This window comes from Symphalangus syndactylus, chromosome 17 (assembly GCF_028878055.3).
Source record: "Symphalangus syndactylus isolate Jambi chromosome 17, NHGRI_mSymSyn1-v2.1_pri, whole genome shotgun sequence".
NCBI lineage: Eukaryota > Metazoa > Chordata > Mammalia > Primates > Hylobatidae > Symphalangus > Symphalangus syndactylus.
In genome coordinates this window covers 33,136,011-33,160,546 of record NC_072439.2, presented here as the reverse complement: position 1 = coordinate 33,160,546, position 24,536 = coordinate 33,136,011, and the positions used below count along the sequence as shown (strand labels likewise).

The 24,536-nt window shown below is 47.5% G+C and overlaps 2 protein-coding genes across 22 annotated transcripts in view; one reads left to right on the top strand and one right to left on the bottom strand.

Annotated features, from left to right (window-relative positions):
* The window catches only part of RBMS2 (RNA binding motif single stranded interacting protein 2), a 102,408-nt gene extending 86,665 nt beyond the window's left edge, over positions 1-15,743 (top strand). For 2 of the 3 annotated variants that reach the window (XM_063621367.1, XM_055246831.2), the window contains one exon: positions 15,070-15,743. In XM_063621367.1, the coding sequence (XP_063477437.1) occupies positions 15,070-15,102 (33 nt within the window). In that variant the 3' untranslated portion in view covers positions 15,103-15,743. The remainder of the gene's footprint in view (positions 1-15,069) is intronic. The other variant, XM_055246829.2, reaches the window with a different exon arrangement.
* BAZ2A (bromodomain adjacent to zinc finger domain 2A) overlaps positions 1-24,536 on the bottom strand; it is a 40,799-nt gene that overhangs the window by 2,846 nt on the left and 13,417 nt on the right. For 4 of the 19 annotated variants that reach the window (XM_063621319.1, XM_063621330.1, XM_063621332.1 and 1 more), the window contains 27 exons: positions 18,569-18,706; positions 16,187-16,777; positions 15,126-15,311; positions 14,190-14,408; positions 12,950-13,411; positions 12,750-12,810; positions 11,588-11,696; positions 11,292-11,393; positions 10,912-11,122; positions 7,808-7,908; positions 7,422-7,487; positions 7,004-7,237; positions 6,247-6,501; positions 5,756-5,970; positions 5,385-5,459; positions 4,679-4,859; positions 4,517-4,576; positions 3,871-4,015; positions 2,693-3,351; positions 2,327-2,549; positions 2,090-2,245; positions 1,821-1,972; positions 1,337-1,626; positions 1,099-1,252; positions 838-984; positions 266-495; positions 5-148 (listed from right to left, as the gene is read on the bottom strand). In XM_063621319.1, the coding sequence (XP_063477389.1) occupies positions 5-148; positions 266-495; positions 838-984; positions 1,099-1,252; positions 1,337-1,626; positions 1,821-1,972; positions 2,090-2,245; positions 2,327-2,549; positions 2,693-3,351; positions 3,871-4,015; positions 4,517-4,576; positions 4,679-4,859; positions 5,385-5,459; positions 5,756-5,970; positions 6,247-6,501; positions 7,004-7,237; positions 7,422-7,487; positions 7,808-7,908; positions 10,912-11,122; positions 11,292-11,393; positions 11,588-11,696; positions 12,750-12,810; positions 12,950-13,411; positions 14,190-14,408; positions 15,126-15,311; positions 16,187-16,777; positions 18,569-18,706 (5,566 nt within the window). Of the gene's footprint in view, positions 1-4; positions 149-265; positions 496-837; positions 985-1,098; positions 1,253-1,336; positions 1,627-1,820; positions 1,973-2,089; positions 2,246-2,326; positions 2,550-2,692; positions 3,352-3,870; positions 4,016-4,516; positions 4,577-4,678; positions 4,860-5,384; positions 5,460-5,755; positions 5,971-6,246; positions 6,502-7,003; positions 7,238-7,421; positions 7,488-7,807; positions 7,909-10,911; positions 11,123-11,291; positions 11,394-11,587; positions 11,697-12,749; positions 12,811-12,949; positions 13,412-14,189; positions 14,409-15,125; positions 15,312-16,186; positions 16,778-18,568; positions 18,707-22,222; positions 22,387-24,536 lie in introns of all 19 variants that reach the window. The other 15 variants (XM_063621324.1, XM_063621325.1, XM_063621335.1 and 12 more) reach the window with 12 other exon arrangements.

Sequence of the window (24,536 nt, the reverse complement as noted above, 5' to 3'; positions counted from 1 at the left end):
TTACCCTCCCCTGAGCAGCCGCTCCCGCATGGTGGAAAAATCCATAGGATTTTTGATGATGCGCCGGTACCCACTCACCAGACGTGGGTTCACAGGCTCTAGGAAAGGCCAGGCTGCATCATGGGACTCCATCTCCATCAGGATAATCCTATCATTACAAGGACAATGATGGCTCCATCTCAGGAAGCAAATATGCTGACCCCTCCCAGCCCTTTCCTCTGGCAGAGGTAGAGCCAACTGTCCTCCTAGGATTCACTCAACTCACTCGCAAAATGTGAGATCACTGTGGTGGTTCCGCATTGAGAGTCGCCGCCGCTTGGAGGGGGACAGCCCTTCTTCCGAGTACCGAGGCCCTGCTGCAGGGCTTTCTCGGCCCCTCAACAGTACCCGGCGTCGGCGGCCATCACCCTCTGAGAAGTTCAGCGAATAACCACTTTTCCGCTTCTGGCCACGCTTTGGGAAACCAGGCTTCTGAGTGAATTCTCCCTCCACCTGCTTAGTATAGAAACAGCTGAGATTAGCAACAGCTGGAGATGCACTGCTTGTCCTACTACAATCTCTGCCTAAATATGATTTAAGGCTTCAAAATACTATCATGCATAAGCCGGCATTGGTTTATTCACATAACCCAATGAAGTAGGTAAAAGGGAAGGTATAGTTATTCTCATTTTATAGAGAAAGCAATTAAAGCTATAGAATTTAAGTGACTTGTCCAAAAAAGGACTTAGAACCCAGGTCCCCTGATACCCAGTCTCGGACTCTTTCCAAGGAGAGGAGAGATTGAGGATAATCTCTGATTTCTGTTGGAGTGTGGGAAAGAAAGAGCAGAAGCCTTACCTGAGCCAGACAGACAGTACAGAACCAATCTCCTTCTGGGACAGCCTCCATCTTGGGACGATGGCAGTAAATGTGGCAGCCACGGTCACATCCATCACAAAGCAGAAGAAACTCATCGTTGTCACCCTTCCGGCAGACTAAACATGTCTGGACCAAGGTTGTGAGGAGGTAGAATGAGTTCTCCAGCCTCTACCTGCCAGTGACCCCACCCGCCCCTGCTGGCTGGCCCCTCAGCCTTTCCAGCCTCTCTCAGCCTCTTACCACTTTGTTGACAGACTTCTCCCAGGCAATGGACCTCTCCAGCTGGCCCAGGCACAAGCACACCTGGGCTGCGCTCCGGCACCGCTCGAGGGTCTGGCGCCAGACACGAATGCGAGGGGTGATCTCGTATGATCTGAAGGGAGAAAGTGGTGATCTTTGGATGAGGGGCAGGATCCACTAAAGAGGGAACTTATCCCTTTCTCTCCAAGACCAAGAATGGAGGGTGGGAGTCACTCACATCTCTGTAGTGGTGCCCTCAGGGGCACCATTAGGTGTGCTAAGCAGGGCCTTCTCCAGCACAACCTCATGAGTTGGCCAGAGGGGCTCCCGAAGGTACCGCCGTTCTACATTCTGTTCCAGGGCAGCCAGCCGCATCACAGCCAGGTCCAAAGGGTTGGTAGTTTTACGCTGAGGTGCCAGTCCTTCCCTGCCCCGACCTCGCCAGGTGATATCCTCCTGGGAGTCGGAGAGGTGCTCACAGTAGGCCAAGTCTTCACGGGTAGAGTCTGGGCTAGGACATGTCCAGCCCTTCAGTTAAGAGAGAGGAATAAAACTCACTGTAAAAGGAGGAAAATTTGGCATAGAAAAAAAAAAACAAAAAAAAAACAAGACCCACTTAAGGTAGGTCACCTGTGAAGTAGGGACCCAGGGTTTTTTCTAACAGGGCATAAGGGACTAATGCTTTTCCCCAAACTTCCTACACAATGCCAATCCCAGCATACCCGAATCTGCAGATCAGACATGATAACCCGCTGCTCCAGCTCCTCTACCCATTGAAGCACTGCTAGGTCTGTCTCGTATGTCTTCTCTTTGGGGGACCAGCTCATAATCCCTTCTTGAAAGGCAGGTAGTTGCCTGGGCTCAAAGATGGGGTCTGAGAAGAGAGGTGGCAGAGGGAGAGGCCCATCAGGCTGTTGTCCCTAGCAGCAGCTCAATGCTTACTGCTTACCCTGGGCTCTTCAGCTCAAGCTGGGTGTAGGAATGTACTTACCAGCTGAGGGCCGCAGGCAGACTTCCTGCAAGAAGTCCTTGTGCTTGTTAAGGTGTTTGTGAAGTGCCTTCTCCCGGATACCTCGGGGATGTAGGGCCTTGAGCATGGCATCCAACGTCTCAGGATCTCGTATCCACCACCAGCCTGAGCACATCTCTGTGAGCAGATGAGATACATGTGGGGGGCCAGCTGTGAAGCACTGCCCACACCGGATGCCCTCACTCCAAGATCACTCACCAGGTGGGACAGGCTGGGCTGTCAGCTGGGTTAGGTAACGCTGTTCCATCTGTTTGAAGAACTTACTGGGAGGTCTCCCTCTCCGTTTGGGCTGTCCCAGCCCTGTGGGACTCTGTGGCATTTCTCCAGGGTCTCCTGCTCGCCTCTTAGGGGCCAACCCAGCCAAGGGTGTGGAAGAGAACTGCACTGGAGAACAAGGGTTGGCAGCACTGGGTCTATTCATCTGTGAATAAAATGAGACATAAGGAAATGAGGATGTTTTCATGTTTATAGGTTCCCTCAACTTCAGGCAGCAGCTCCACTCCCATGCAATGGTGCCTGTGGCAAGATGAAATCAAGTGCATACTAGTAATTCTGGCTACTTACTGGCTTGGAGGAGGCAAGCTGCTGAGGGGAGGGAGTGGGTTGGTCCTCAGAAACTGCAGGGGGCGGTGTAGGGGCAGCATTGCAGGGCATCTGGGCTGAGATGTTAAACCAGAGTGCTTGAGGATCAGGGCTGGATTCTGCCTCATCAGGCTCTGGCTCCTCCGGGGGCTGTGATGGAGCTGGGTCTAGTTTTCCCGGACTGCTATCAGGCGTGAGGACTGAGCTGCTCAACAGGGAGCTATGGCTCTGAGTCTGGCTCAGCCAAGACAGGAAGGCTGACTGGCTGAGGTCATGCTGGCTCTGACCCAGTGACAAAGGCGAGCCTTCTTGCTCCAGGAACCCCTTATGGGACTGAGGATGGGACTGAAGCTGAAGCTGAAGCTGAGGCTGGGGCTGGGCAAGAGCATGAAGCTGAGCCTCAGGCTGAAGCTGGGCCTGGGGCTGTTCTGAATCCTGACCCCTGACAGGCGACTTAAGATGCCTAGGTTGCATAGACCCAGGCTTAGTTTTTCGAGGTCGGCCTCGGGCCCGGGCAGGAGAATTGGCAGTGGTGTTGGAGCCAGCTAACTCCATCTTCATAGAGAAGAGGGCAGGGTTGAGTGATGCATGGGCTGCCACTTTTAAGGAGTCAGTTTCCTTCTTTATCACATCCTCAGGAACTGTAAAGAGAAGTAAAGAGTTAAGCCATATGCTGACATACGAGGGAAAGTAAGAGGGTGTATAAACTTAGGACTTATACTTTCTTTTTCTCTTGGACTTAGTCCCCCTTTTTTGAGATTCCACTGGGAAGAGCTTATATGCCAATGAACACAGTATCTGGGGAAGAAACACTATTCTCCCAAGTAATCAGCAGCAGCAGCACAATCATAAGCAAACATTTATTGCGAACCAACTATAGGTTAAGTATTATTCTAAGAGACTTAACTCATTTTAAGCCTCTCAGTAGCCTTATGAAGTACATATACTATTATTATCTCAACTTCACAAATGAAGAAACAGAATCATACAGCTGGAAATGGCAGAGCAGGTGGGTAGGCAGCTTTACTCTAAAATCTGTGCTCTTAACCATTACGCTATATTATCAGAAAATGAAAGAAGCCCAAGACTACTAAGGAAAAGGAATTACTTAATTCTTGTTTGATAAGACTCAGAATCCACACTCCCACAGACACACCTACCTAAGTTCCCCTCTGTTCCTTCTACAAAGATACCAGCCAAATACGGCAATACCCAGTAGCGACGTCTGTAGCGGTCCTGACCCAGGGAGACCGCCCGAAGCATCTGGGATGAGTGAAGCAGCTTTTTGCGAAAGAAAAGCTGACGCTAGGTAGACAATGAAAATGAAGATGAATAAACACATTTCCAGAGTAACAGTGGTGAATTCATCCAGTATATCGGAGAAAGGCAATGGCTCTCAGCCCCTCTATAAAAGTGATGCCATCTGGGCCTAATTCAGAAGGTGATTAAGGTTGGGAGAGGTGGCTCACGCCTGTGATCCCAGCACTTTGGGAGGCCAAGGCAGGTGGATTGCTAGAGCCCAGGAGTTCAGAACCAGCCTAGGTAACATATGGAAACTGTCTCTACAGAAACACAAAAATTAGCCAGGCATGGTGGCTCCTGCCTGTAGTCCCAGCTACTTGGGAGGATCACCTAAGCCCAGGAGGCTGAGGCTGCAGTGAGCCATGATCGTGCCACTGCACTCCAGCCTGAGTAATAGAAACCCCATCTCAAAAGAATAAAAATTAAAATTCCGTTTAAAAAATAAGCTGATCAATTCTTGCCCAGCCCATATCTCCAACTCTTGGGAGGTTAGAAGCACAATACCTTACTGAGTTTTTCTATCTGGCGCTCTAGCTCTGGGATGCTAGATGCTGTGGCATCAACCTGGGGAGAAACACGTGGGCATTTTTAAAAAAGGAGGTTATCAGATTCAAGAAAGAGGAATCTATTTTGTAACTCCCACTTTCCTTGATCTTGGGCCAGTACCTCTCCATCTCTTCGACCCCTGCGGCCATGGACAGCTGCTATAGACTCCTCTTCTTCCTCTTCTTCCATGCCACTGGTCTCCTCCATGATCCGAGAACTGCGCCTCCGTCCCAGGCATTCCTCCGGCCCTTCCATCTCTACTTCAGACCGCCCAGTTCGCTTGGCCAGAACAGTTTTCAGCCTTGAAATAGATGGAGAAAGATTAAGGCAAGGCCAAGCGTGGTGGCTCACACCTCTAATTCCAGCACTTTGGGAAGCCAAGGCAGGAGGATCACCTGAGGTCAGGAGTTCGAGACCAGCCTGGCCAACATGGTGAAACCCTGTCTCTACTAAAAATACAAAAATCAGCCAGGTGTGGTGGCATGGGCCTGTAATCTCAGCTACTCGGGAGGCTGAGGCAGGAGAATCGCTTGAACCTGGGAGGCGGAGGTTGCAGTGAGCCAAGATTGCACTATTGCATTCCAGCCTAGGCAACAGAGGAAGACTCCATCTCAAAAAAAAAAAAAAAAAAAATTTAAGGGAAACTGGTGAGGAACATGATAGTGCCACAAAAGAAATACCTTGACTCTAAACCATCCTGGGCCCTGGTAAGGTCCCAAACCCAGGGAAGGGGCTAAAGCATCACATTTCAGGCCAAAACCCTGGCTATGCTTCACCCGCCCCACTTCTTTCCTCTCTGGGGCTCTACCCTCTGTCTGGTCCCTACCTCCGGAGCCGGCCTTCAACAATCCACTTGTTTTTCCTGTAGCTGGACATACTCTCCAGAGTCTTGTCAATCTCACTGCAGGGGAATAGGGAATAGGATGAAGTGGCAGCACAAAAAAAGGGAAAGGAGGCTCAAGGGTAAAGGGGCTGCAGCTGAAAAAGGAGTTCCAGCCTAGAACCCAGACTGGATGAATGGCAGAGGAAGGCTTAGGCTCTCCCAGGGAGGGCACTGCAATTCAGTCCCAAGTCATTCCAGCATCTTTAGAACATGGCAGTGAACACACATTTCTGAGGACTTCTGGAAGGCTAGAAGTCCTCCACCCCATTCTGATGCAAGGGATACAATGACCATCCCCACTCCCAGCCTCTCACTTGATGATGAGGGTGGAGCCATTGAGCTCATGCACAAGGAAGGCCAGGACAGCAGCCTTCTGCTGGGGTGGCTGGGCCTGAAAAGGCTGGGTGCGCAGGCGGTCACAGAGGGCTGGCTCTACTCCGTATGCCATGAGGAAGCAGCGCAGGATCTCCGACACATTGTCTCTTGTCAGTGGGATCTCAGACACCTTCTCCCCCAAGATCTTTAGGGACTGTGTGGAGGACAGCATAATGGGGGTGAGTAGGGAAAGACGAACAACCAAGTTGGGTGAATGTGCAAGAGGAAAATACATCAGAAGAGAACTATGGGGGTTAAGACAGAATACGAAAGAAGACCACAAAAGAAAAGGAATAAAATAAAGAAAAGTAAAATAAGGAGAGAGGAGTCAGGAAGAAAAAGAAATGGAAAAATATAAGGAAAAGAGAAACACTAAGTAGTTACATCTCCTTTACTTGTCCTGGTTACTTTGGGAGGGACTTGCACTCACCTGACAGTAGGAGGGCAAGCCAGGATCATGGAGTGCAGCCTTCAGCAGCCTCACCAGCAGGTCTTGCACCTCACCCAAGCTGTCACCTTGACACAGGAGTCCCTCCTGCAGGACCCCCAGGCTCGGCACATCTTTGGCAGGATCAAAGCCCAGCACCTTGCCAAAGCTATGCAGGAACTCCACAATGGTCAAGCAGTCTGAGAAGGCTCCACTGGGCAATGTCAGACCAGGGACTCGTGAGAAGTCAGGCAGGGGCTAGAGAGATAAAAGTGAGTAGGGAGTTCTGTTAAACATAACAGAAGGTGACAATTTGGATGTCTACAAGAGGTTCTTCCTTTAATCTTTATGTAATTTTTTTTTTTTTGAGATAGGGTCTCACTCTGTCACCCAAGCTGGAGTGCAGTGGCATGATCTCTGCTTACTGAAGCCTCGACCTCCTAAGCCCAAGCGATTCTCCCACCTCAGTCTCCCAAATAGCTGGGACTACAGGTACATGCCACCACACCCGGCTAATTTTCGTATTTTTTGTAGAGATGAGGTCTCGCCATGTTGCCCCGGCTGGTCTTGAACTGCTGGGCTCAAGTGATCTGCCCACCTTGGCCTCCCAAAGTGCTGGGATTACAGGTGTGAGCCATGGCACCCGGCCTTCCTTTAATCTTTAATGGAAGTGTCTCTCCCATTGCAGAAGTCCGTTTTTTTTTTTTTTAAAGGAAAGTCTTCCCAACTGACCCAGGAACTGGTACTCTCTCCTCACTACCTGGTGGTCAGTCAGACACATATCCTCTGTCGGCTTCTTCATTTCCTCCAAGATCATCTGTTGCCTCTGTCGTTCCTCCAAGCGCCTCTGTGTGGCCAGGGTCTTATCTGCTTTGCAGGCTGGCTTGGCTTTGGTCACTTCCTCCTTTTCCTTCATTTTTACCTTCTCCTTCTTTTCCCTCTTGACTTTTTCCTTCAGTTTTTCCTGCTTTGTCTTTCCCTTTTCTTTCTCAGCCTACCCAAGGAAGAGAGGAACCAAGAGTGCCATAAAGATATCAGTTACTATCCTTCCCTGGTCCCAGTCCTCCCAAACTCACAGCCCAGAAATCTCACTATAAAACAAGACTGATGTACATGTCTTACAAAAATCAGTTTAGTGGCTTCGAAATCATACTTGGCAAGTTTGTACATGCACCTACCTTGGATTTCTTCTTAGCTTCCTTCTGCTTTAAGCTCTTGGTCTCTTGTTTCCGCTTATTTCTGGCCTGTAAACCATAAGGGAAGTCATTTCTCCTCAAACTCTGAAAGCATCTCTGCTTGGGCTAGGATTCAAAAACAGACAAGGGTGCTGGGGAGGAGAGGTGAGAGATGGAATGAGGGGTTGGCAATGGATTAATTCTCTCACCCTAGAGATGCCCATGTTATTTTTGAACAAGCCCAATTCTCTAAATCAAGCGCAAGAAATTTCAGGGTAATGAAGATATGCTGCTACACAGGGAGTGATGGATGTGGGAAATGAAAATAAAAGATGAAGTAGGTTGTAGGAAAAATTAACCTACTGTTTCATCTCTCTGATGTCCCTCACCTGCCCTTGGATAGTACTCTGACACTCTCCCCGTTGAACCTTCTGCCTCATCTTCTTCTTGCTTTTAGCAATCTTTGCTTTATCCTCCTCATTCAATGTTTCTGTGAGAGTAGAAAGAAAAATGAAACAAGTGAGGCAGGAAGGCAGTTCTCTAGCATCCAGGGCAACACATGCCCGTCTCAAAGCTGGCCTCCCAAGCAGCTCCCTGAAGAATCTAGAGTAGTTTTTTTTTTTTTTTTTAAGTATACATAATAAAACATTGGGGGAAAAAATGTAGGAGAGGCACCTGCTATGGGGGTGGCACAAAGAACTCAAATGACATCTCCTGCCCAGAAGCACCAGCCCCTGGCTCCAATCAGACTGCTTTAGAAGGTGTCCTGCTGATAGAAAAGAGGCCACAATGGCAGAGTAGCCTTGGAGCCAATCTCTCTCCCAGGATACCTGACAAGAGCAGAAACCCACGGACTGATTTTAGAGCAGAAAGCAGAGAAAGAATACAGCAAGCCAAACTGCCAGGGAAAGAGGGTAGTAGTTAGAAGCACTGATTAACCAAGGGTGTGCCAGAAAAAAGGCCCACACAGTGGACACCTCAAAAGAATCACTGACATAGTTATTGATCATGCTCAGCTCCATGTCTTGCTTCACTAAAAGTTCTGAATTTCTTCCTTTCGGGAAGACTTGTGGAAGTATAATTCTGCAAACAAGAGTATTTCATAATTGATGTTTCTGACATGACTATATATACATATATATTTTTTTTGACACGGAGTCTCACTCTGTCGCCCAGGCTGGAGTGCAACGGTGCAATCTCAGCTCACTGCAACCTCCACCTCCCAGGTTCAAGCGATTCTCCTGCATCAGCCTCCCGAGTAGCTGGGACTACAGGCGCGTGCCACCACGCCCGGTTAATGTTTAGTATTTTTAGTACAAGCGGAGTTTCACCGTTTTAGCCAGGACGGTCTTGATCGCCTGACCTCATGATCCGCTGGTCTCAGCCTCCCAAAGAGCTGGGATTACAGCCATGAGCCACCGTGCCTGGCCCTGACATGACAATATTTATTATTTTGTTTCTGGTATAGAAACGCCACCACATGTCTACGTGACAACCCTCTAAGACAGATATTATGGGCAGATGAACTACCTAAGGCTTTGATTAAAATATGAGACTTGGCCGGGTGCAGTAGCTCACACCTGTAATCCCAGCACTTTGGGAGGCTGAAGCGGGCGGATCACCTGAGGTCAGGAGTTTGAGACCAGCCTGACCAACATGGAGACACCCCATCTCTACTAAAAATACAAAATTAGCTGGGTGTGGTGGCATATGCCTGTAATCCCAGCTACTTTGGAGGCTGAGGCAGGAGAATTGCTTAAACCTGGGAGGTTGCAGTGAGCTGAGATCGCGCCATTGCACTCCAGCCTGGGCAACAAGAGCAAAACTCCATCTCAAAAAAAAAAAAGGGCCAGGCATGGTGGCTTACACCTGTAATCCCAGCACTTTGAGAGGCCGAGGTGGGCGGATCACAAGGTCAGGAGATCAAGACCATCCTGGCTAACACGGTGAAACCCCGTCTCTACTAAAAATACAAAAAATTAGCCAGGCGTGGTGGCGGGCGCCTGTAGTCCCAGCTACTCCGGAGGCTGAGGCAGGAGGATGGGGTGAATCCAGGAGGCGGAGCTTGCAGTGAGCCGAGATTGCGCCACTGCACTCCAGCCTGGGCGACAGTGCAAGACTCTGTCTCAAGAAAAAACAAAATGAGACTTGTTCTAGGTCATTTGGTTGAAACATGACACAGCTAGATGTCTGAGTGAAAATCAAAAGACTAAGTTTTTTCACATTCTTCACACTACACCAGGGTAAACACACTATTTACTGAAAAATGTAGGTATTTCTCACCCGTCCATCCACTAAAACAGTGCCTAGTATTATTATTATTATTATTATTATTATTTTGAGATGAAGTTTCACTCTTGTTGCCCAGGCTGGAGTGCAATGGTGTGATCTCAGCTCACCGCAACCTCTGCCTCCCAGGTTCAAGCCATTCTCCTGCCTCAGCCTCCCGAGTAGCTGGGATTATAGGCACGCGCCACCATGCCTGGCTAATTTTGTATTTATAGTAGAGACAGGGTTTCTTCATGTTGGTCAGGCTGGCCTTGAACTCCCGACCTCAGGTGATCTGCCCTCCTCAGTCTCCCAAAGTGGTGGGATTACAGGCGTGAGCCACCGTGCCTGGCCTTTTTTTTTTTGAGACAGAGTCTAGCTCTAGCTCTATCACCAAGCTGGAGTGCAGTGGTGCAATCTCAGCTCACTGCAACCTCCACGTCCCAGGTTCAAGCTATTCTGCCTCAGCCTCCCAAGTAGCTGGGACTACAGGCACATACCACCACGCCCAGCTAATTTGTTTTTGTTTTTTTTTTTTTTTGTATTTTTAGTAGAGACGGGGTTTCACCATGTTCGCCAGGATGGTCTCAATCTCTTGACTTCACGATCTGCCTGCCTTGGCCCTCCGAAGTGCTGGGATTATAGGTGTGAGACACTGTGCCCGGCCTATTATTTTTTTTAGAAATAGGGTCTTGCTCTGTTGCCCAGGTTGGAATGCAATAACACAACTGAAGTTTACTGCAGCCTCCAAACTCCTGGGCTTAAGTGATCCTCTCCTGCCTGCCTCAGCCTCCTGGGTAACTGGGATTATTAGGCACACACCACCATGCCTGGCTCCCAATTATCTTTTGAATTCAGATGTGAATTCTGAACCTCCATGACAGTAGAAATGAGTAAGGTAAGAGGGTACAACTGAACCAGTATATGATAAGGAGCTAAAAGATGGAAAGAAAGGGCAAGAAAGTCCTCTCCTCTGGGCTAAACACACCTGGGGGCAGCCCAAGGTTTCACTGGTAACAGCAACTCAAGAAAGAGCATGGCTGGAAAAGTAGTATTCCCAAGTGCTGGGACTAGGATGCTGGGTTCCAAGGAGAAGCTGATTCAGATTCATTCTTCCCAGATAACGTTAGTCACACTCCTGGGAAATCCAGGTATTAGCAATTCATCAACATTTTAGATACCTCATGGAGGGAGCAGAATCCCAAAGTAAGAAACACCACTGTACCTTGGGCCTCCAGTTTCTTTAGGGGGCGGTTGTCTGTCTTGTTCAATAGCTCAGTGATTTTGACCTTAGGTGGCCGACCTCGACCCCGTTTCACCTTGGGGACTTCCTTAGTCTTAGCCTTCTCAGTGTTTCGAGGTCGACCCCGTTTGCCAGTAATTGCCTGAATCCTCGATGGGATCTCCTCTGCTGAGAGCTGCACCCACTGCAAGCCCTAAGGTAGCAAGGGAGACTGTTACAGTGGGGTAAGGAATCAGTGCAGGCCACGAGGCCCTCGGAACCATTCAATGCCCCAGAACCTTCAAACCCCACAAGAGGAAGCTGCAACTTGTCCACCAACTCTTCCTCAGGGACAAAAGCATATTTAACCCTTGGGTCTGCACCTCTGGCGTGTCTCTTTCTTCAAAGAAATCTCCAACAGGCATACGGGGACTGAAGCTGAAGTGCTCACGGCGGACACTGTGTACCACGTTGCGGCTCAGGTACTAAGAGGAGGAAGTAAAGTAACATTAATAAAATTGGAATCCTACCATGTCTTTGGCCAGCAAAGGCACAAGCAGAACAGGCCCAGAGCAGACAATGCCAGCCTGTTGTCACCGAGCCCAAGAACGGAGTCTTGGGCAGTGGAAAAGAGTCCACTGAGCCCAGGAAAGGAGTCCTTTAAAAAAAGCTACATTACCTTGATCACTTCTGGAAATTGCTTCATCCTCTTCCCACAGGGGCCATAATACCAGGTCTCCCCCTGCCATCGGTGGCTGCCCTTCTTGATGCGCACCTCTCTCCGCCACCTGCCAGAGAAGCACATGGGCCCTGCCGCCAGGTCACACCCCTACCCACTCCCATGCCACCTAAGAGCGAAGCCCTCTGAGCAGATGACCCTCCCCACATTTGTATCTCTAGAACTGCATGCAGATGCAAAAGCACCAAGAGAGATAAGCTTGGCTAGAAGGCTGACTTGAGCTCCGGCAAATACATCAAGGCCCTTAGGAGAAAAGCAATACACCAAACTGCACAAGCTCAGAGAGATCTCCATCCCTCCTTCACAAAATCAGTGAGATAAGCTGCCAGAAACCCCTCCCTGAGCCATTCAGGGAAGTTACTGGATTTCCAGTAAAGAGGATAAAGACCTAAGGGGAATAAAGACAGAAGACAAAGGGCAGGGAGGCAAGCAGAAAAATAAATTTGCTGCTGATTCCATGAAAAGACTCAATATGCCAGGGTTTAGTTAGGAACTCTGTTCTGAGCAGAACACAGAGTTAGTTAGAGTTACTTCTAAAACTAACTCTAATCTTTCTCTCAAAATTTTAAGCAGTACTCAGACTTGGTGACCACAAGTAGTCTTGAGGGGCAGGGGTGGGGAAGATCCAGGAAGGCAGTTATTTCCACAAGGCCCTGGTGTCAGCTAGTTTGTTCATTTTGGTCATGTACTGTTCCTGCCCTTACCTCTCCTAAGAGCATTAAAACAACAAAACCACCTCAATTCAGTAGTACTAAGCCACTCCTCATTCATTACTATCCCTTCTCCACAGAAATAGGACAAGCCAGCTAGTTTGGATGTGAGCCCTAGGGTTTGGAAAAGATAATAGCTGGAGCTCCTTGGGCAAAATTGAGTCACTACAAGATGAAGAAAGAATAGGTGATGGAAGACAGACCTTGAGAGAAGAAGGAAAACCTAGGAATCTCATGCCAAGAAACATTATCACTGCAGATAACTGTCCTGTAATCTACTCTTGTCTGGCCCATTCCTCCCCCACCTCAGAGGAAAAGAGGCATTCCCTTCTTTCTAGAGTTGTGCATTAAACTTGTCAAGGTCAATAAATGTAGCAAACTAGAGCATTTACCCATGTTGGAGGGGAAGACGAACTTCTTCTGGGGTAGCAATACGTCTCCTCATGACATCACCTTGGGAGGAAGGGATACCCAAGTTAAGAGTTCAAGCAAAATATTTAAACAATAGGCCAGTAGGGAAAGGCTAACTGCAACATGGGACAGAAAAGTTTCTTGGAACCAGACAGGGACAGAATACAATCTGGATACTCACCACTACCAGAAGTAGTGAGTCCTTCTCCTGTGATCTCTTCCGGGTCAGCAGTGGTTTCTAGAAAGCTGCTGACATCCTTATTTGCTGGGGAGGCTGTTGGAAAGGCAGCTGCTGGGGAAGTTACGGGAGAGGCTTTTGGGGATGTCACTGAAGCCGTCAAGCGGACTTCTGAGGAGACTGCTGAGGAAGCTGGAGAGACCACTGAGAAGACTGCTGGAGGGACAAGTGTAGAAGCTGCGGGACAAACTTCTGGAGAGATTTCTGGGGAGGCTGCTGGAGAAACCACTAGGGAGACTGCTGGGGAGGTTGTTGGCGAGACTGCTGGTGAGGTTGCTGGATGTAGCTGAATAGTGGATGACTGATCAGGAGCTGGCTGGGTCAGGGATGGTGGGAAGTCTGAAGATTGAGATTCCATTTCTTCCTGTTCAGTGTCACTACCATTATTCAGGTCAAAGCTGTTATCTAGAATCCAAAGGGACAGGATAGGCTTTAAAAAAAAAAAGGCATCACATAAAACAAGAGAATCTACTCAGTCAAACCTGGACCAAGCTAAACAGGGTTACTTCAAGAGGTCTTCCCTAGGGTTGGAAAAAGAAGTAGCTTTTTCTCCCAACCAATCATGAAGATTAAAGGGTAAAGTTGCTACAGATGTCATTGTGTGAAGAAATACCTTTTACCTGGTGCCAATAAAGCCTCTAGCCTCCTTCTCCCTACAAATTCCAAGTCTCACAAGTTCTTCAAAGCAGAGGGCACAGGTCAGAGTATAGCAGCCTATGCCTCTTTTAGTTCCACCATATACTATCCCATAGCCCCTCAGCTCCCAGCAAGGTGCTCTTGCTTTCCTGCTTTTTTTTTTTTTTTTCTTTGAGATGGAGTCTTGCTCTGTTGCCCAGGCTGGAGTGCAATGACACAATCTCAGCTCACTGCAACCTCTGCCTCCTGGGGCCAAGTGATTCTCCTGCCTCAGCCTCCCGGGTAGCTGGGATTACAGGCGCGTGCCAACACACCTGGCTAATTTTTGTATTTTTAGTAGAGGCGGGGCTTCACCATGTTGGCCAGGTGGTCTCAAACTCCTGATCTCAGGTGATCCGCCCGCCTCGGCCTCCCTAAGTGCTGAGATTACAGGCGTGAGCCACTGCGCCCGGCCAGATTTCCCACTCTTAAGGCCCTAACTATGGAACTTATTCTCTCATCTTTTCTCAGGTAAAGGTCTTTCTTTGTCCTACCTACCCTCACTTACCTTGCAGGACAGACTCCCCTAGGACAGGTGGAGAGGTGGGACTGGCAAAGATAGAGGTTGATGTTTGACTATCATCTGCCAGGAGACTGAAGGCAGTAGCATTATTGAGGGAAGGGCAATCAAGGGCAGAAATCACAGGGCTGTCCTCAAGAGGCAGCTTGTCCTCTGCACCCATCAGCTCCGTGTCATCAATACCATATAGTCCTCCACTCACTGGCTCTGTTCACAAGGGCAGAAAAATCAGAGCAGGATAATGAGAAAAAAATCAGAAAGCAAGATTTAAGAAACATTGGTCAGAAAACATCCAATTCTAGTTCCCACAATGTGAACATTCTTCCTAATATTAAGTTAGGTAACAAATAAAGCCTTCTCCCTGAAAGAGCAGTCATCAGACCATAGGGATCATAAAAGTTTGAGGGGAGGCCAAGGCAGAATTGCTTGAGGCCAGGAGTTCAAGACCAGCCTGGACAACATAGCAAGACCTCATCTCTACAAGGTGAAAATGAAAGGAAAGGCATTGGTAGTATTATCTACCCAGAGACTTATGCAAAATTCTAGGATTTATCATAAAATATGTCTTTCTTGTACTTCAGCGGAGTAAAAGGTAACTGCTCACTGATAAATGTTTTCTTCCTAGTTTGTTAGAACCCAGAAAGATCAACTGTGTGGTAATAAGTCCCTATCCAGTGAATTATTACAGCCCAGAGCTCTTGGCCAAAAGGAATACTGGGAAAGAACCTGGGACATGAACCAATTCAGCTCAGAATTCAGTTAGTGCAGCAAGTCCTGTGGCATGTAACTGTGGTCTGCCTTAGGCCTACCTGGAAGCCCCAGTGCCCCTGACTGCCTAATACTTTTCCCATTTTACTGTCTCTTTCAGGTAAAGGTTGGCTACTCTGCGTGGATAAGTTGAAGCGACCCAGCCTCCAAACCTACCTGGTGCCAGAGAGTTGAAGGGCTCCAAAGAGTCTTCACTGAGGATTGGAGTGTCTTCCAGTTGATCAGGAAGATGTGAAGGATCATCTAAACAGCTCACTGTGGGGTCAGGGACCAGGACTGAGACCTCTTGGTGTAACGATTCCACAGAAGGGACAGAGCCATTGTAGCCACACATCTTCAGTTCTAGGAAATCCCAGGAGAGACCAAAAGTCAAAATCAGTGCCTTATATTGGTTCATTTAGCTATACTAGGCAGTCAATCTTTGCTAGAAGGATGTTCATTCATTCAACATTTATTGCGGCCAGTTCATTGCTGGGAACCGATCACATCAAGATACTCTGAGCAGAGATGTGCTGGTAAAATCAATCCTACAGCAGGCAAAGAGAGGAAAAGAGAGTGGGGTCTGAGATAAGATCTCTATCATGTTCTCAGATATCTCCCCCAGCCATTGGGAAACAGAGAAAACATCCTGTAATTTTACAGAGTAGTGGTTACCCTTGTACCAGGAATCAACTGGAAGCTAAGCTTTTATCTATTTTGAGGGAAAAGATGAGAGGGGCTGTCACATGTACTAATGCTAAACAACAAAAAAAAGGAAACTGAGTAGACAAATAATGATATGCTCTGCCTGCTTCCTTCCCTCCTTCGCATGCCAATCACTACATTGGGCTCAGACGACTTTAGCAGCCAGTCTGATCCTGCCACAGTCAGTTAAAACAGCCTCAATGCCCACTGCTAGACCCTAACTACTCCGTATATTTTGAAAGAAGCCTTTCTTGATGCAGGGTGTCTGTTGGGGCTGTTTCGGGCTCGCCCACCTGCCCTCTCCAGGCCAGAAGCTCTGCATGAGCTTGAAATAATTTGCACTCCCACTCGCGAGCTGGTGCTGCTGCCACAAAAACACCAGCCACTTGGCTCTGCTAATTGCTAATCACCAACATGCAAATCAGCCTCCACTGCAGAGAGCTGGAAAGACAAGTTTTTCTCACCTCAAAAAGCCACTATCCCCCCGAGCTCCATTTTCCCTTTCCCCACCCAGTTCACCAACCCAGTTATACCTGGCTGTTCCTCCAGCTCCAGGCTGCCTACCAAGCCAGTGCCATTCTCTGCCACAACTGAAGTCATCTCCTTTTCTGCTGCCTCATCAGGATGGATACCACTGCCTACCTCCTGGGAGGGTGCAAAGGTTTGAATGCTAGATCCCAACATAGGAGAAGTCTGTGGGGAGGTGAAAAAACTAGGGGGTCCATTGGGCATCACCTCAAAATTCTGGTCAGGAAAGGAATCATACAGTTCTTGTGAATCAAAGTTAAGCCCCATGGGACTCTGGGTACCGTTGGCCCAGAACTCTTGGCTCCCAGCCCGAAGGTTAGTGTTGTGACTTGGGGATGAAGGTTGCCGGCTGCCCCCAAGGATGCCGTTGAGTGGGTATTGTGCCCCCGAGAACTGGGAGAGAAGGGGTGGGTCCTTGAGGTTGCTGCCAGGATTGGCAGATGGGTACTGTGAGTAGTTCCAGAGACAGTCGTAGGCCACGCTGGGGTGATGGAGGTGTGAGGTGCTGGAGGAGTGGGGAGCAGAGTTCAAAATCCCTGAAGTAGTAGTGTGAGATACAGTAGATAAGCCATTAACATTCACATCCCCATTCAAACCTGGCAGAGAAGGAAAGAAAAGGTCAGTTACAGATATGTAGGCAAGCAACTTTACCAAAACAAACCCAAAGTAATAGCACTGACTAGAAAAAGACATGGTAAAGGGAAGGGGGATTCCTCCCCTGCTATATTTAGTTTTTGGGTCTCTGGAGAACACCAAGCCCAGAGGCTCCTGGATGTAGGTTTAGCAACTGCTTTTGAATAGGGGGCTAGAGAGCTCTCCAGGCCTACCACGAGAGCCACCAGCAGAGCTGGTTGCTGCTGCTTATTGCTGGCTTTTTTTTGGTTTATTTTTTGTTTGTTTGTTTTGAGACGGAGTCTTGCTATGTCACCAGGCTGGAGTGCAGAGGTGCAATCTCGACTCACTGCAACCTCCGCCTCCCGGGTTCAAGTGATTCTCCTGCCTCAGCCTCCCAAGTAGCTGGGACTACAGGCACCCGCCACCATGCCCGGCTAATTTTTGTATTTTTAGTAGAGACGGGGTTTCACCGTGTTGGCCAGAATGGTCTCATCTCTTGACCTTGTGATCCACCTGCCTCGGCCTCCCAAAGTGCTGGGATTACAGGCGTGAGCCACCACGCTCAGCCTTTTTTTTTTGTTTTTAATTAAATGAAACTGTTTGCAGACTCCCTACAGTGACTTGCGTTCTGCCCTACTCTCATTCCCTAGGGGATTTCTTCCCTTGGAGGGGTATGACTGAATTCTCCACGGGCCCCCTTTCCCCAGTGCCTATTTGACCCCACAGTGGTACCAAAAGGAACAACCTCCACCTCACTGGCACATACAGATCCAGCACTTTGTGCTGGGCTAAGAATAGAATTTGCAGTCACCACAGCGACAAGAACCCAGCTCAGAAGGCTGGGCTTGGCCCTTCCCTATAGGCATTGGAAGGTAATATGCCAGCTGGAGGGGTGGGGGGAGCTTTGCATGCAGTGCTGTAGAATTCAGCTCTCAACATCAATGGCAACCTCTGGGATGGAGAACAATCAATCAAAAAGAACCAAGATATTAAGGAAGCTTGAGGGTAGGGTGGAATCCAATGAAATAAGGGAGCTTCTACCATCTGCAACCCTCTTCGAGAGGATCGGAGGGAGAAGTAGCAGTATTTTTCTGCTGCAAGAAAGGAGGGAAGCATGTGGGCTTCTCTCTGCTTCCAAGTATAAAGGACCTGAAACCCATGCAAGATTATAGAGGTACCTGGCGAGTCATGGTACAGAGCAACTGGTAAGCCAAATCCAGGAAAAGACCCAATCCTGGCAGCAACACCTCCATATGGAATTATGAACTTCTCTCTGGGGAACTAAGTAAGCATTAAACTTTCCCTTGTCCCTACCTTCCATCCAAGGACAGAAGGTGGAATAAGTGCTTCTAGCATCTGCCTTTCTCTGATGTACAAACTAAAAGGCAATACACTGCAACCTTCATTCAACTCTCAGTCCTGACCCAGTGTAGCTTCCCTAACCTCTAAAAACAGCTTCTTAGAAGGCTAGCACTTTACCTCTCTCATGGGTCCAACCTGGTTATCAGCAGCAGTAGCCACCTCACTGCTCTGTCAGCAGCCAGGGGAACAGGGCTGACAGAAGAACATGCTAAGATGAAAAAGCCAGTGGGATTTTCCAATCTCTTCCAACCTTAAGTCAATACAAAAAATGTTTCCAAAAAACCCTAGAACTTGTTCTTAGAAGTTGATTTCTCTCCAGCAGCAAAGTAGAGCGAAATATCCCCCCAATGAATCTGCCCTAAAGGGATGATGCCCATTCCCTCCCCAAGCCAAGCAGCCCTCACACTCACTTTTCCCTTGCTGGGGGAAGTTCATGGGAGACCCGTTAGTGTAGAGGCCCTCCCCTGAGGAAGGAGAGGGTTTCAGTCCTGAGGCAGCAGGTGCAGGGGGAAGGCCAGTAAAGTTAAAATGGTCGTTTGCCTCCATTTCTGCAGGAGGGGAGAGAGAGGGGAAAAAAAAATACTGGCGGTTAAACAAGGTTACGTCACCTGGAATTTTCCAGGGGGAATGACCCCTCCCCTCCACCTACTTACCCTTCTACTACCTAAGTACTGTGTGAGGGAAGGTACAAGCTAAGAAAAGAAAAGGAGAAAATATGCCTCTAGCCTGAGCAATGACCCTATGAAAATAGTCTTTTAAAGCCAGCTTTGTAGATTAAAAAACAAAACAAGTTAGCGAGAAAAACCAAGATACAAGCCTGGAGGAGTCTTCCCACTATGTAAGCCCCACTCAGCCCAGGTTACCCTTCTATATTAGATATTAGCCCTCTACTGTAACACTAAACATTCTCCATCCTTTTGTTTTTATCCTCAAGGTAAAGTCTCCCTCCCAGGCCCACAAAAGGTTCTCAAAGCCATCTTTGTGACAGAAAAGCATATTTGATAAACATTCTTTGTTTCATGATTAAACTTAAGCTAAACATAATTTCTAATTATCTTATCCATAAGCCTAGACATCTCAAGATAGTAGTTACATTAGTAAAGGGATTTGAAAAGGAGAATACATTTCAGAAAGGTGATCATAATGGCAAACCTCAAATCACCCAGCAATACTTCTACTCTTTATGCTCCCCAAGAACACAGGTCAGAAAAATGTCAGCAGTGGAAAATTGATTAAATATGAGGGTATCCCCAAAAATATTATTCTGTTATGTCTACTATGGTTATTTCCTAATGTTTTAGTTTTGTGGCTTAAATATAAAGAAAGGGTCACAGAGAAAATAGCAAGATAATTTATATTTGTAAAGTGCAATGGCTCATTGAGGTATGGCTAAAAAGTTTTTCACCCTTTCTGAATACTAGTAAGAATGATGAGAAGCCCTTGATCAGAATGAATTTAACTTTGACAGAGGAAAGGAAAGCAAGCAAGCAGAAGCCAGAATTATTGGTAAAGTCTAACATATCAATTGGATTCTTGTGATATCCTAGTGCATACCAACTTGATATGTGAGAAACATAATCTGTCTTGATACAGAAAAAGCAACTCCTTGAATTATGTTACTACATTTTAAAAAAGAGAAGAACTCAGGCCAGGTACAGTGGCTCACCTGAGGTCAGGAGTTCGAGACCAGCCCGACCAACATGGTAATACCCTGTCCCTACTAAAAATACAAAAATTAGTTGGGTGTGGTGGCGGGTGCCTGTAATCTCAGCTACTCAGGAGGCTAAGGAAGGAGACTCGCTTGAACCTGCAAGGCAGAGGTTGCAGTGAGCCGAAATTGCGCCATTGCACTCCGTCCTGGGCGACAAGAGTGAAACTCCACCTCAAAAACAAAAAAGAATGAATACACTGGTTAAGTACGTATATGATGAGGCCTGGCATAGTGGTTCACACCTATAATCCCAATACTTTGGAAGCCAAAACAGGAGGACTATTTGAGGCTAAGAGTTTAAGACCAAGCTGGATAACACGGTGAGACCAATCTCTACAAAACATTTTTAAAGTAACAGGGTGTGAAGGCTGGGTGCGGTGGCTCACACTTGAAATCCCAGCACTTTGGGAGGCCGAGGCTGGTGAAGTCAGGAGTTCAAGACCAGCCTGGCCAACATGGTGAAACCCTACCTCTACTAAAAAATACAAAAATTAGCCGGGCATGGTGGCAGGCACCTGTAATCCCAGCTGCTCGGGAGGCTGAGGCAGGAGAATTGCTTGGACCTGGGAGACAGAGGTTGCAGTGAGCGGAGATCATGCCATTGCACTCCAGCCTGGGGGACAAGAGTGAGACTTCATCTCAAAAAAAAAAAAAAAAAAAAAAAGTAGCAGGGTGTGGTGGGGCACACCTGTGGTCCTAGCTTACTCAAGAGGCTAAGGCAGAAGGATCACTTGAGCCCAGGAGGTCGAGGCTGCAGTGAACCATGATCAGCCAACTGCACTCCAGCCTGGGTGACAGAGCATGACCCTGTCTCAAAAAAAAAAAAAGAAAAGAATATATATGCCCACTGGCCAAAGTCTGCAAGAGTTACATTCATAAATATGCTACATTACTAAAATTAGACACCACTAGTATAAATGTGAATATAACATAATTCTGAGCATGATATATAAACCCTGCATAGTATGTGGGAATTGTCTGTATCTTAATCAATTTTAACTGAAATTTTAAAAATAAAAATAGACCAAGCATGGTGGCTCATGCCTGTAATCCTAGTGCTTCAGGAGGCTAAAGCAGGAGGATCACTTGAGGTCAGGAGATTAAGACTAGCTTGGGAAACATAGCAAGGCTCTGTCTCCACAAAAAAATAAAAAAGTTAGCTAAGCATGGTGGTTCCTGTCTGTAGCCTCAGCTGCTCAGGAGGATGAGGCTGGAAGATTACTTGAGTCCAAAAGTGCAAGTCCAGCCTATGCACCATAGCAAGACCCCATCTCTAAAAACTAAAAGCAATTTGTATTTTGTTGATTTAAGGGAAAAAGTTTTTAGGACTTACTTATCTCCCATATAGGATATCTCATCTTTAGTCTAAATAGGGGTGTCCAATCTTTTGGCTTCCCTGGACCACACTGGAAGAATTGTCTTGGGCCACACATAAAATACACTAATGAGAGCTGATGAGCTTTAAAAAAAAAAAAGGCAAGTTTACAAATTGGTATTGGGCAAGATTCAAAGTTGTCCTGGGTGGGTTGGACAAGCTTGCTCTAAATTAAGTAGCAGACTTAAACCTGCTATGCCTCAGTGAAAAAAATGGAGTCTTTATAGTGAAAAGACCCCAGGTTAGCCAGGCATGGTGGTGAGCAGCTGCAGTGCCAGCTACTTGGGAGGCTGAGGCAGGAGGATCGCTTGAGCCTGGGAAGCAGAGATTGCAGTGAGCCAAGATCATTCCATTGCATTCCAGCCTGGGTGACAGAGCGAAACTGTCTCAAAACAAAACAAAACAAACAAACAAACAAACAAACAAAACACACAGGGTCCTCCAGGATTTCCCTATTTTTTTTTGGACAGAGTTTCCCTCTTGTTGCCCATGCTGGGGTGCAAGGGTGTGATCTCGGCTCACTGCAACCTCCTCCTCCCAGGTTCAAACGATTCTCCTGCCTCAGCCTCCCCAGCAGCTGGGATTACAGGCACCCGCCAACACGCCCAGATAATTTTTTGTCTTTTTAGTAGAGACAGGGTTACACACCAAGTTGGCCAGGCTGGTCTCGAATTCCTGACCTCAAGTGATCGACCCACCACGGCCTCCCAGTGTGCTGGGATTACAGCCATGAGCCACTGCGCCCGGTCAGGATTTCCCTAGTATAGTTAACAGCTACTCCTCAGCAGTAGGGGGTCTGAAAGATAAGCATCATGAGATTAATAATCCTTCTGAAGTGCAAGAATTAAAGGAAAGTTCATTCCTTAGTCTCTAGTTAGGTTCCTTCCAAAGCTTATACCACAGAGCAAGGAGGACATTCTTCACTTCAGAAGTCCTGGAAATACTATGCCTAGAGGGCCAATTTCATCTGATCCTCACCTCTCCTCTCCCCAGTTTTTTGTACACCTCCCCTGGTGTAGAGGACACATGCAACTTCCATCCTATGTGCAGTGGACTATATCCTCCTCAATGATGGGTCACAGTTCATTTGTCCATTCTCTATTTGAATCCAAGAACAAAGTTGTGATCTCCTCTCTGCTGCTCTGGAAAAGCACAGCATATCCGGTTTTTGTAAATATTAACAGCAATATGTCGATGGCTCACAGAAATCAGAGAAGTAAAAAGAATGGGAAGTTATCTAGTATGTGAGATCGGTTTCTCCACCTGTCTCTTCTGAACTGTCATCAGAACCACAACCACTTCATTTACAAGAAGCTTCCTAGACACATAAAATTGTCTTTGTGCTGTGCAATGTGGTCAGCACAATGTAGTGGGCTTTAGGTTCAAATCCCAACTCTACTATTTACTAGCTAGCTGTTTAACCTTGGACAAGTTACTTATACTTGCTGGGCCTAGGTTTCATCATCTGTAACAATTTTTGTACCCACTTTTAAGGACTGGTGAGGATGAAATGAGAAAATCTAAATTAGAGCCCCAGCACAGTGTTTGTCATCCAGCAAGCACTCCATAAACGTTAGTTTTTTTTTTTTCTTCTTGAGACAGAGTCTCATTCTGTCATCCAGAGTGGAGTGCAGTGGCATGATCATAGCTCACTGCAGCCTGGAACTCCTGGGCTCCAGTGATCCTCCTGCCTCAGCTTCCCAAGTAGCTAGGACTACAGGTGCTCACCACCACACCTGGCTAATTTTTAAATTTTTTTGTAGACACAGGGTCTCGCTATGTTGCCCATGATGGTCTCAAATTCCTGGCCTCAAGCAATTCTCCCACCTTGACCTCCCAAAGTGCTGGGATTACAGGCGTGAGCCACCTTACCAGGACTACATTAGTTACTATTATTAGACAAACAGTAAAAGACTGTGTAGTTTTCAAAAAGATAATCAGGCCTGGCCGGGCGCAGTGGCTCACTCCTGTAATTCCAGCACTCTGGGAGGCCAAGGTGGGGGGATCACCTGAGGTCAAGAGTTCAAGACCAGCCTGGCCAACATGGCAAAACCCCATCTCTATTAAAATTACAAAAAATTAGCTGGGTGCGGTGGCAGGCACCTGTAATCCCAGCTACTCAGGAGGCTGAGGCAGGAGAATTGCTTGAATCCAGGAGATGGAGGTTGCAGTGAGCTGAGATCACACCATTGCACTCTAGCCTGGGTGACAGAGCAACACTCTATCTCCAAAAAAAAAAAAAGATAATCAGGTCTAAACGGTCTACATATAACATAAATATAATTTAAAACTAGGGATGATCCAGCCAGACTTCCTTATATACAATTTGACTCCTGATTTAAGATGTCAGTTAAATATGGGAATTAATTATGTCACAGTATGGGAATACAAAAAAAAAAATGGGAACACCTCCTCTCAACAATAAACCTAGGTTTGGCCGGGCGCGGTGGCTCACGCTTGTAATCCCAGCACTTTGGGAGGCCGAGGCGGGCGGATCACGAGGTCAGGAGATCGAGACCACGGTGAAACCCCGTCTCTACTAAAAATACAAAAAAATTAGCCGGGCGTGGTGGCGGGCGCCTGTAGTCCCAGCTACTCGGAGAGGCTGAGGCAGGAGAATGGCGTGAACCCAGGAGGCGGAGCTTGCAGTGAGCCGAGATTGTGCCACTGCACTCCAGCCTGGGCGACAGAGCGAGACTCCGTCTCAAAAAAAAAAAAAACAATAAACCTAGGTTTATTTCATTTTAACCTTCCTACTCAAGATGCTTTTCACAATAAACCCTAAAGGTAAACTCTGTCCTCCCATCCAGAGCTAGTAAGAACAGTAAAGCAAAGGAGGGTATCTCCCTTTGAACTAATAGGATTTTTGCCAAGTGAGAAAAGAAATCAGCCAGTGCCCAACCCCTAGAGTAGCAGATGACTCTCATACCAGGAAGTACATTCATGCAAGCATCCAGCCCAGTCCCAGCTGTACATAAATGGATCTTTTAAGAGCTCCTATGTTTCATTTATAAGAGTAAGGGACATTGCCCTATAAGCTTGAAGCAATAAAGCCCTCCCCACAGGGTCGAATAGGTTGCTTTTCTCCCAGTTCCAATCAAAGAGCTGCTACTCTGTGGGCCTGTGACATGGTTTAATAGAAAAAGGCTGACAACACCGGGAGCAGTGGCTCGCGTAATCCCAGCACTTTGGGAGGCCGAGACGAGCGGATCACGAGGTCAAGAGATCGAGACCACCCTGGCTAACACGGTGAAACCCTGTCTCTACTAAAAATACAAAAAATTAGCCAGGC